The sequence below is a fragment of the Saccostrea cucullata genome, unplaced genomic scaffold (assembly GCF_032062105.1).
Source record: "Saccostrea cucullata isolate Sc308-1 unplaced genomic scaffold, CSIRO_AGI_Scuc_v1 ctg1372, whole genome shotgun sequence".
In the NCBI taxonomy this organism is placed as follows: domain Eukaryota; kingdom Metazoa; phylum Mollusca; class Bivalvia; order Ostreida; family Ostreidae; genus Saccostrea; species Saccostrea cuccullata.
In genome coordinates, this window is record NW_026925653.1 from 17,380 (window position 1) to 30,036 (window position 12,657).

General features: G+C 30.5%; 1 protein-coding gene across 1 annotated transcript in view; it reads left to right on the top strand.

The window, feature by feature from the left end:
* The first annotated feature begins 400 nt into the window (after positions 1–400).
* LOC134269514 (receptor-type tyrosine-protein phosphatase alpha-like) overlaps positions 401–12,657 on the top strand; it is a 28,685-nt gene continuing 16,428 nt past the window's right edge. Inside the window, exons 1-17 of the mRNA XM_062751717.1 lie at positions 401–410; positions 530–661; positions 954–1,106; positions 1,778–2,095; positions 2,256–2,390; positions 4,491–4,628; positions 5,006–5,146; positions 6,747–6,867; positions 7,419–7,462; positions 7,898–8,100; positions 9,256–9,343; positions 9,641–9,714; positions 9,856–9,892; positions 10,251–10,348; positions 11,138–11,266; positions 11,660–11,805; positions 12,457–12,592. Of these exons, the coding sequence (XP_062607701.1) occupies positions 401–410; positions 530–661; positions 954–1,106; positions 1,778–2,095; positions 2,256–2,390; positions 4,491–4,628; positions 5,006–5,146; positions 6,747–6,867; positions 7,419–7,462; positions 7,898–8,100; positions 9,256–9,343; positions 9,641–9,714; positions 9,856–9,892; positions 10,251–10,348; positions 11,138–11,266; positions 11,660–11,805; positions 12,457–12,592 (2,103 nt within the window). The remainder of the gene's footprint in view (positions 411–529; positions 662–953; positions 1,107–1,777; positions 2,096–2,255; positions 2,391–4,490; positions 4,629–5,005; positions 5,147–6,746; positions 6,868–7,418; positions 7,463–7,897; positions 8,101–9,255; positions 9,344–9,640; positions 9,715–9,855; positions 9,893–10,250; positions 10,349–11,137; positions 11,267–11,659; positions 11,806–12,456; positions 12,593–12,657) is intronic.

The window sequence follows — 12,657 nt, forward strand, 5'->3', positions numbered from 1 at the left end:
GAAAACAAACGTTGTTATGATCAGGATGAACGGAAGTTGATTTTCGGAACTCTTGAGAATTTAGAGTTCCGAATGTAAAACTGAAACAACAAAACACGGTGCGTCCGTGAAAGCAACTTTTTTGGACACTTTTTTGGACAAATCGTCGTGTCCAAGTTTTGTTGGGTACTAACCTGCAAATACCCAATTAGGGTGTTTTAAGCATATTCAGCGACACTTCTTATTGGGTATACCCAATAAGCAAAAAGTACCCAATAAGTACAATCTTGGCATGAAAAATACCCAATAAATGCACTCTCGTAAACACGGACGGACGTACAGCTAGACGGACGGACGGACGGACGGAAATACCGATTACTATATACCCCCACTTTTCAAGCGGGGGGTATAATGAATACACATGGTAGCTGGTTGGTGCTTAATATGATGTAATATAGAATTAATCAAGAATGCTTTCCTGCAATTTTTAGCTGTCGCTATTAAAAAGTGAAGTGAGCTCAGAACCTAAGCTAACTTTGATTATCTGCAGAATGCAAAGGCGGTTATTTTGGAGCTTATTGTGCATCCAGGTGCAGTCCTAATTGTGAGAACGGGATCTGTAATCAACAAACGGGTGAATGTACATCCTGTAAAAACAATTGGAAAGGCATATTTTGTAATGGTATGTAATATTCTTGTTTGTTTCTTAGATAACGTTATTAGTAAAAAGCAATACAGGGCTCTATACACGGATATTTCAGAACAAAATTCCTAACTTGTGACTTCTATCTTAAGTATTTCTTCATAAAAGTTCTTCATAAAAGTACACGTTTTTCTTCATAAAAGCCTTCATAAAATTACATGTTTCCTCAGAATAATTTTAATCTATGTTGCAATTTTTTGTGTATTACAAATGTATAGATACTTTAAGAGTAAATGGGTGTTATCTTTTTCTTATATTTCTTGATTTCTAGAGTGCCCTGTCGGCAATTATGGAGATAGTTGTATCCCATGCAGTGTAAACTGTAAATTATTAAGCAGTGAGTCGAGACAAGTGTGCAACAATTTCACTGGTGTCTGCATTCACGGGTGTACAGAAGGCTGGAGCGGTGAATATTGTAATGAAAGTAAGGAAGATATAAAAGGGTATTTAGCCAAGCATGTACACTGTAACAATTAAATGAAAACAGTCTTCTTCCTGTCTGTGTCTTTTCTACACTCTCGATCTTTATCGTGCGTAGGGAACCCATTAAACCCAGAACATGGTAATTATGCTCTCGAGTCTTCAACCTAGTCATATTAGGTCAAGATCTAGTAAATGAGAGATGCCTACAGATTTATCAAATTTGAAAAATAAAATCCTTCAATGATGCTTTATCACTTAAGCTTGGCCAAAGAAGAAGTTTAGTGTCATAATTTGTAAACGAGATAAAAAACCAAATTCTAAACAGTCATTTTCAATGAAAAATTAAGAAAATCAGTCATAATTAGAGAGTTTTTTTTTATATTCGGCAAAGTTATTGCATCCAAATCGCATACAATCTTTCAGAAAAGGGTATTTGTTTGTTCATGATGACTTCTTCAAAACTGTCTCCTGTGATATTAACATAAACCTACACGTATTTAACTTAAGCAGACATTCTGTTATGATTTTTTTATTTACATGTAGCTATAGGTGAAGATTGTAGGAATAAACTTGATAAAAAAAAATCTCAATACTTCATATACATTAATAGAAATTCAGAGGATTCTGAATTTTTCGAGAACAAATGTCTGCAATTTACTTTTTTTCACACAGCTTGTAGGTCAACTACCTATGGTGTAAACTGCAGCAAAACATGCTCAGCGTTTTGTGAAAATAAAATATGTGATCATATTACTGGGAGATGCGGTACATGCATGGAGAACAGATATGGCGAATTCTGTGAATATTCTTGTGAAAGATGTGATGGTAGTTGTGATCGATATAACACCATTTGTGTTAATTGTAAGACAGGATACTTTGGTCAAAACTGCATGAAAAATTGCAGCATCTCTTGCCTTGGAAAAGTTTGTGAACAAACAAATGGACATTGTCCATCCTGTGAACCAGGGTTTAAGGGATTATTTTGTGAAGGTTAACCTCATTTAATAATTGTGCATGTAATTCATTTTAAATGTGCATAAGTTATAAAAATCTGATTTTTTTAAAAATATAATTTACTTCTTAATTTAAGTTGTAAATCTTGATAGACATTGTTTCAATGTGCTTTAATTTCTGCATGTTTTTTTTCTAGAATGCGAATCTGGAAAGTTCGGCGAGAAATGTTCTGATTCTTGTAGTAAGAATTGTGTCAACATCACTTGTAGTCGTAAAGGAGAATGTGATGGTGGCTGTAAAAGCGGATGGATAGGGTTTCGATGTGACAATCGTAAGTTAAACAAACAATAAGCAAGACAAAACATAAAGTTATCCACTCAATGTACTTACTGGAGCTTAAGACATGAATGCAATATGGTCAAATGCACAGGATTGTTTTAACTATTAAATAGATATGTACATTTAAAAGTAAATTCTGGAATATTCAGTAAGACGATTGAATTTAAGTTTTTCAGGTCCAAGTTTGATGATGTCTCTTTACTTAGAAGCGTTAGGTTTTGTCATTGCCCCTTTACCTATCATATTGAAAGTGTTTTTGATACATAATATACACTATAACAAAAAGATTTTTTTCTAATGTGCTGATTATGCTCTAGTCTGCATGATACATTTATTACTTAATTATGTGTATTTTCAAATTGAAAATAATTGAAAATGAGTTTTTGTTGGAAGTATTTAAGGGGGCGACTGCGGTTTTATTGTGTAAAAAACTACAATAGCGAAACTCTTCATTTTTATACAATATTTATTTGGCACGAGAAATTCACAAAAATGAGCTGAACATTCACAGTTGAGAAACTAGGTTTATAAACTGTAAACTATAGTTTAGATATCCTGAAGTAAAGTTAACAACTCATTATGTATGGTTAACAATTCCTAAACTATAGTTTTCATCTCTAAAACTATATTGAACGGTTGTTAAATATAGTTTGCGAATATTAATATAAGTTTATCTGTCCGTAATAAAACGTTTACAATGGATTTTGTTGATAAACCTAGACTCACGTCTGTAAACTATAATTTACAATCGTGAACTATAAGTTTTGAGCTGTTAATCATAGTTTCACAAATCGTGAAACTATATTTATCAGAACCTTAACCATAGTTAAGAGTTGTAGATCATAGTTTATAAATCGTGAACATGTATTTATCAGATATTCTATGTTTTGCTATCGCAAAGGACTGTTTTCATTGTAAAGTATAGTTTGCGGTTCTGAAACATAGGTTATCGCGTTAACTATGGTTTACAGTCCGTAAACTATAGTTTACAACCAATAAACGTAATTTATCGACTGTGAAACTGTGTTTATCTTATTTTTTGTATTTTGGCGTGCCAAACTGTATACATAACTTAAATTAACTTCAGTGTACATGCCATGTTTGGGGGAAATCGACCGTCCAGGTATTTTAAGGAAACCGTCTCAGAGTACAGGTACATTTTCTACAGGATTATAGAGGAAAATACCTATTTTGAGCACTTCAAAGCAAGTTTTACAACCACTACAATAAACATTTTGTTGAAAATATAATGATTGTTGAGTAATACATTGTACGTTATTGTACATTTCATGTTGGAAACACAATATTCTACCCTCTTTTACCAAAGGTGTATCTCAAAAATAACAAATTAACAATTTTTTCTGTTTACAAAATATGACAGACACAAAGGATTGTATAAAACATAAAACATATCATGGAGATATTCTCTATGTTTAAAATTTCAATAGTGTATGTTTATTACTTTTTCTTTAATAATATTTTTATTACCACTTTTTTGCACAGTTTTAGTTTATCATAACGTCAAAAACACAATATCACGACGTCAATCTACCTATAAATTGCAAAATCGATTGAAAAAAAAATCAGTAATATTAAATTGAATTACATTTTTATACCTTTAATTTCTTACGTTTATTAAGTTTTATCAATAAGCGAAATAAGCGAATTTACTATGATGCCCGAATTATTCTGAAATGAAAACCACATTCGCCCCCTCCTAAATTAAGTAGTTTACAACAGCTTCTCGTGTGTTCAAATATGAATTAGTAAAAAAGATGAATATTATTCACCAGTTTGTGTTACCTGGAGGCATTATTCTGACTGCCTGTAAGCCCTGCCACTTATAATACAAAACAGGAATCGATTATTGCAAGGTTCAGTAGTATAGATATGAGATTGATAAGCAAGATATTTATACAGAATATTCATAAGTGTACCGGGATTTTTTAATAGAGTTGACCACTTAATTGAGTGTAGTATATACATTTACATTAAGATATATATTAATATAAGCCTGGAAGAATAACTAAATGTGATAGAGTGAAAGGTAGATGAAATCAGGGAATACATTGAATATTTCTTTTTTTTCAAGCATGTCCTGAGGGATCGTATGGTGAAAAATGTCTATATCAATGCAACAACAATTGTGCAGCCGGTTGTAACCATGTTCATGGCGATTGTAATCAAGGCTGTTCAGCTGTTGGTTTACAACCCAAAAGATGTGATAAACGTAAGTTTTAATGAATCCTATTTATCTATTTACTAACTTTTATAGAATTTTAAAATTTTCATGTGTATAATGCATGCAAATAATATATAGTATTTTTCGAGCAACAGTTGGAAAGACAAACCAAAGAACATTAGACTCTTTTTCACAAAAAGAAGCTTAGATACTGCTAATGTCAATTTTCTCCAATCAACCCTTAACGATAGTCTACTCTTATAACTAGACTCAAACTGTAAAATTACAGGATAGAAGGAGCCTTTATAATTTAAAAGTTCAAAGTTCATCAACCCTCTAATAAGAACTTTAACTCTTACTTGAGCAAATGCATGAAAATCCTTTCCAAAATATTAAAACAAAATAACATGTTTTTTTTTTTCTAGCCTGTTTACCAAAATACTATGGATTAAACTGTGTATCGATATGCAGCAGTAATTGTGCTGAATCTGGCCTCTGTCATCCAGAAAACGGGAGCTGTGTGTCGGGATGCAGCCCTGGATATTCAGGAGATCTGTGTTCTACCGGTGAGTTTATTTGTTTTTACATTATCTGTATTTTATATATCATATTAATAAACTATAATATTATTAGTCTTAAATTTCGATACTCACTCTTTTAACGTGATAAAGTATTCAGCGACAACGTGCTTACGAGATCTGTAAGTTTTCAAGATATTTTTTATTTAAATGCATGGCTTTTCAGAACGCTTTTTATAAGTAGACTTCAGCAAATTTTCATGTCTTGTGAGATTATTCTCAATGTAAAATAGTAAAGCATATTCAGTCAGGTTAGTTTTGGCAAGAGCGAGAACCTATCAGTCAATTTGTAATATTCAAATTTGCTGCCAAGCCAACTGTAAAGTTGATTTGAATACCATTTTCATGTATACCCATGCGTAGAAATATACATGGAAAAACATGCCTTAGCATGACGTCATAAATGAGGTTACACCTACGGTAGTAAAAGTATTAGGATCTAGGACAGCCAGAAATTCAAATATTGAGTATATTTTTTTATGATTTCGCAAGTGAGTTAAGGCTACGTATGAAGGTTTGTATGAAAAATATTTAATTAAAACCCATAATTGCTATACATACCGCAAAGAAAATGTTTAAACTTGTTTCCTAATATATTCTTGGTAACCATGATAAAGAATAGCCAGTAGACATTTTGACGTCATATTATGACTTCATCAACCTGTACTACACAAGTTTATAAGAAACATCAACAAAATCGCTATGGTGCAAGGGCGTATTTTATATTGTTTTTGAGAAACAAGGTATAAAAAGACGCAGAATATTCGAATGACTTAGGATAATGCTGCACAAATGTCGACACAGAAATTGTGTAGTTACTATTTGTACCGTTCTAAGATGAAACAGGTTAAAATTCACAGTCCAGTGTAAGTTTCCTATAATTTTAATCAATTGAAAAAGTGCCTAAGATTTGTGCAGCAATTTTATAAATTTCAAGAATATTCTCTTGAATATTTTACATTATTTATTTTAAATCAAATAGGATATGCCCTTGCGCCGACGTTGTTTTGTTGATGTGCATTATTACTTTGCATGGGAAAGAACAATGACGTCATAATATGACATCATAATGTGCACTTGAATAAGTATACTTTGGGTACTACATATGTAAGTATGCATCAGAAAATCACTTTGAACTTTCTCCGTAAATAAAGTATACAATTTATGCATTTTTATTAAATCATTTACATAGAAAAGCTTATATTTAGCCTTAACTCACTTTCGTTGAGAAACTGAAAATGTAAACATAAGGAATGTTATTAAGTTTTGTGTGAATTATCGGTGTATGAATCACAAAGAATTGCGCGTAAGCATATTTTTCTTACAGCTATAGGTAAATTGCACTTTACGTTAAACACCAAACAGTAAATTAATTAATTGCACTTCACTGTTTCACAAAAAAAGACTTAACCAAAATCACAGTTCCATTTATTGCTGTTGTCGCAGTTCAAGTCAAAGTTCCATGTTTCTTTTGTATTTATGAAATGAGTACAAACTAGGAGAGCTACTCTGGTTCTGGTAAATCATGAAGACAGACTTTTTATTATCATTATTATTACAAGACTTTACTAGATTTTTTTTTTTTCAGAAATAAACAAGCTAAAAGATGACACAAAGGAATCAACTTCCGAATCTATTCCATATATCGGGTTAGGAGTTGGAATTTTGCTGCTGCTTGCTGCAGTTATCGTTGCTTTTATTTACATAAGGTATGAAGAATTAAGTGTTAATAGAACAAGAACACTTTTTAGTACATTTTTTCTTATCTGAATAGTTGATCGGGACTAGTAAATAGCAGTATTCCATATTATTTTTCCTTATTATTTATATATGAGTACTAGGGTACCCAATATTTTTCATGCGGTTGCTACCTGGTTAGACGTGTAAGCTGGTTATCTGACATAAGATTCCTTAATATTCTTTACCCTTTATCATACTGTGTTTGTATTGCGGTGATATTATATCAGTTGGACATTTCTTTGCTGATTTTTTTTCCTCATATACTGGAGTACTTAGTATTTTTACCTCTACAGAGTATTCCTAGTGGAAATAAATGGCTCATCTACATTGTTTGCTGTCAAAATTTAAAAAAAAAACATCTTTACATTAAAATGAATAATGGTTTAATGAAAGATTATAATAGGGCTCTAGAAAGAAAGACATACATATATCTTCTTTTTTATTGTTGATCTTAGCTGCAATGTGTTAAAGCAGAAGCAAGTAAATTTGTTAATATTAATAAAAAAAATATTCATTTTAGGAAGCGACATATTGGAGGAAAAAATAATCAACCCGAACATGAAGGTTTATCTATTTTTGAGCATAGAATATTTATCAATACAAAAAAATCTTTTTAAATGTCTTTTACGATAAGTATAATTATATAAAATTTTAACAATTACTCTTAGACTAGAAATTGTTACAGTAACTGTATTAATTTTATTAACTTTAGTTCATATACTTCATCAATTTACAAACAAATAAATAACTATATTTGATCTCTTAATTTTTCTTAAATATTAAAGTTATGCCAATAATACATGTCAGAAAAACCTTTTGTATAATTTTATTTTATTATATATTTCTGTCCAAAAACAATTATCAAATTGCATGACGTTTAGATAGTTAAATTTGGTATTTCCCCTATTTCCCCCTTATCATGGTTCAAAAAAGCAGCCGTATATTACTTCTCTGTCAATATTTTAAAACTGCAGTAAAGTAATAAATTCTTTTATAAAGGTGTAACGTTTCAACAACAAAGCCCGATACCTTTTTCTGTAATAGTAGAAGACCCGGAAGAAGAGCCAATAAGAGAGGACCCAGCAGAAGCTGTCTACTATACCAATGTATCGGCAGCTAAAAACATAGACGTAAAAGATTTGCTTTTGGTCATAGAAGACAGAGAACAGAAAGAAAAAGCTGGTTTTACCAAGGAATTTAAGGTATTACTCTCACAGCACACGTATAGATTATTATTAATTCTTCCGAGGAATAAGTTCCCAAAAATCAATCTTCAACTGTATTCCCTCCAAAATATGATCATTTATTATATTGTACTAAATAATTGAATGAGGAGTTATAAAAATAATCGTAAAACTTTCTTTTTGAATCAGATCTTGTTTCGAAAGGCATGTTGTATATGTAACAGCTGATGAAATAAAATCACTATTGATATGGTTTAAAATGCATGCCTCAACAAAACTTAGGTATCTGAGCAATTTTCTCATGTTTTTCTCAAAAAGAAAGCAGTAAACATGCTTCATCAACCTTTGTATTCTTCAATATGTTTTTTTCCCGCTCGCAATAGTTTCCTTTGTTGTTTTGCAGGTAATCTTACATTGCACAAGCCTCTACATTCCTACGTATTTGAACTTTGTTTTGAAATTTGGCGCATTTGAAAAGCAAAGTAAAATATACAAAATGAAAAATGTATATCTTAAACAGAAATTATCAGAAGCCTTTAAAATTTGAAATTAAAAGATTTATAAGAAGAGGAAGCTTTCTATTAGCCAAAGGTTAAGGAACAATAATTTATAGGTATTCGCTTTCAAACGTAAACATCGCAATTTTGTGCTTTGGTAGTTTGAACGTTGAGCTATCCTGAAAAACGATACTTTAACACTTGCTTTAAAATCAAATGCAATCGATGTTCCAAATGTTGTTGGGATGTATACAAGTAGGTGAATTGTGAACAAAAGAATACTTCTTGAATGAAATACATACAAAAACAAATTTTCTTTACATGATTGCTCGTTAATAATTCATAACAATTTAAATTAATCATATTTTTTCATGCCTTACCGCATTCAAGGAGCTTACTCAAATGATATGAATACATTTTTGTTTAAAGACTTTTCCGTTTAAATTACTTTCGTTACAGGATTTCATTTTAAAATCATTTTGTGAAAATTTGTATAAAAATAGCTTCAGTATATGAAATTAAGGTAAACCATACTATGTTCAGTTAAATGAAATCTATTGATTATTGAAACCATGTCGTTCAATATTCAAACACAAACAGAATAAGATGTATTGATAGGAGAGTTTTAAGATCATGCTTTCACAAATGAATGAGCTATAAAAAAAAATTATCTAAGGAACTACCATATGGGGAGAGGTTTGACTGTACCACAGCGAAATTAGAAGAAAACATTCCAAGAAACAGATTCAAAACAACTTTTCCATGTACGTATCAATCCTCCGAATTCAATTGGCTAGGGCAATTAAATATTAATAAGAAATATCCGTGATAAAAATATGAGCAACATCAGTAGCTCAATAATGGAAAGTCTGTTAGGTATAGAAAATAGATGTATGTTAATTGTAAGTCCTAGATGCATAAAAGTAATATAAAATCTTAAATTCTGGATTTTTAAAAATATTTGGATAAAAGGGCTTCGGGCGGACAGGATTTACTGAAAAACTATAAAAAAAATTGCTACGTATTTTGATGTATATAATTGTATTTTTTTCTTTAACTAGATAATCATTCGAGAGTGGTGCTACAAATTGATGACGAATTCAGTTCCGATTACATAAATGCAAATTACATAGAGGTTTGACAATAGCAAAGTACAAGAGGGAAGATAATGAAAATGGCATCAAACGATTTATATAGTGTTTTCTTTCAACCAATTTCTCCTTTTTTTCTGAAATTCAAATTTTCCTTTAAATAATCAAACTTTTCATCATTTCAGAATATGGAAGGTACAAGGGCATATATTGCTTCTCAAGGTTTGATTTTATTAAAGATTTCTTTTTACCTATTAAAGATTATTGAAGTAAAAATGCTAAAAATATAATGAAAGGTAGAAATATTTCTCAATATATATCCTCTGAATATATTTCAATATACTTTTCAAAACTGCCTTTCAGTAGCAAATTAATGTGTTTTAATTCATCATTGAACCAAAGTTCACACTAAACAATTAAAAATGCAATTATTTTCTCTGACTTTACAAATATGGATTTTGGTTGATGCGGTAGATCAAGTTAATTTTGGAATGAAAATAAATCAAAGATTTGGGTCTTGACAAAAGATTTAAAGTATTATGTATCATTATCTAAACAAAATGTCATTTTCTATTTTTAGGACCGAAAGAAAACACTTTGATTGACCATTGGAGGATGATTTGGCAAGAGAAAGTGGATTACATTGTAATGTTGACAAATCTTATAGAGGGTCGCAAGGTAATCAAACATTTTGGTTATAATAATTTTTTTTAAAGAAACTATTCCTGACTTCTTGTTTGCTTAAAACGGTTGTGTGTGTATTTTTAGCTCTCCTAAGCCGAAGGCTAAAGTGAACTTTTCTGATCAAAAATTGTCAATTGTCTGTTGTCGTCGTCGTCGTTGTTATTGTCGTCGTTATAAATTTTCATATTTTCGTCTTCTTCTCAAGAACCGCGGGACCAATTTCAAACAAATTTGCCACAGAGTATCCTTGAAGAAAGGGGATTCAAGTTTGTTTAAATTTGCCAAGCCCTCTTCCTAGGAAAGATGATTAAGAACATGAGCTGAAAATAAAAAAAATAAATGGCATCTTTTAAAAATCTCCACCAGAACCATTGGGCAAGCGATGTGGCCCAAGGGCATCTTGTTTGAATTCGTTTTTTCATACTTATCCGCAGGTATACGTGATTTAATTTATCATAATTAATTAACGAATGATGTTAATGAATTAAATGTAGATTATTTATGATTATAAAATCAAAGGCTTACAAATTAACTCATTTTGAAAACAACACATTTTCAAAAAACTTACTTTGAATTAATTTTTGGTCTTTCTTAGACATTATACTAATCGATATGAACTCAGTTTTTCCAGTGTAATTAAGAAGGAAGACCGAAATCATAATCGGGATCGTCATCATTCAATAATTCTGTTTGACAAACGATATACATGTAAGGACGGTATATTTAAAAGGGGATATATACACATTTTAAAGATTTCTTTCATTAATTTTTTTCAATCTATAGGTTAAATGTCACCAATACTGGCCGGATGAAAATGACAAATTAGAGATTGGATCATTTACAATACATTTGATAGAAGAGAAAAAATACGCCTATTTTATCAAAAGAACAATGACACTCCAAAAAAGAGAGGTACATATAAGTGACCTGTTCTTGAAATACAGAATAAAAGTCAATTATAGATAAGTTGTTCGACTGTCATAATTACTAAGTATTGTTCTACATGTAAATCCATTGTTTAATATAATATACATTTTTCTTACATTTAGCTATTTATTCAATTTAGCGAATTTCTAGACAACACCTTCAAATAAAAATCAAGGTTATCGTTATACGTCTTGTGTTTATATTTTCATATGAAGCATATTCTGAAGCTGTGCTAACATGCTGAAAATTAGTTTCAACCAAATATCGTACATGTATACGTCAATTACAAAATAAATATCATTTCTTTGAAGAAATATAATTTGAAATAATTTTTAAAGTCACGTTGAAGAAAATAAAACGTTATCCATTTTATTTTAGGTAACGAAGTCCCGGACAGTTATTCAGTTTCACTACACCAGATGGCCTGACCATGGAACTCCCAATCCTTTGAACCTTACTATTTTCTATGAACATTTTAAGCACAATTCCTTCAACTCAAACAATCCTGTCCTTGTCCATTGCAGGTATATTTATTTAGAAATCCCCGAATTCCATTGTTATTAAATTTGCTATTAATTATTAGTTCCACCATAACGAGAATCTTATTTAAATTGATTCTCATCATAAATACAATACACTTTAGTCCTATCGTCAAAGAGATTTGTGTTTAATAATTTTGAATGCATTGTCAAACTGAACAATTCGAATGTAAATCAATATTTATACTTTGGCTATACTTATATCAATTGTTTTTTTTCAAATTTTAAACCAATAAGTAGAATATAAACGTTTTATCACCAGGCAAGAATAGAATCCGATCTCTTTAAACTCTCCAGAATACACTGTAATGCTTCAAAATATCATGATAAACTATTTACTTATTTTTCATACTTTTACCTGACCTAAAATTCGTTTTGAAAATTTGTTTTATAAGAAATAATTGTTGCATATTTATTTTATTGTTATCTGTTTTTTTTTTCAAATGATTTTTATTATCTAATGGAAACATGTTTTTGGCACAATCTACACTTTCAAAAATAGTTTCTAATCAACAATACATGTCCATAGCTTAAAGCTTGGAATATATTATTCAAGAAGCAACTTACCTATAGCACTGTTCAGGAAAAAGTTCAATATAAAATCAGTAATGTTTTGATTATGTTTGCTAATTAAAGTGCAGGTGTTGGTAGAACAGGCACCTTTATTGCTCTCGATGCATTAGAAAAATACGGAAGAAAGACGGGAAAGGTGAATGTCATAGAATTTGTCAGGGCGATGAGGAAAAACAGAATGTCCATGATTCAAAACATTGTGAGTGTAATTTGTCATAATTCTCTTTAAACATAATTTAACATTCACGACGGCAGGATATATGT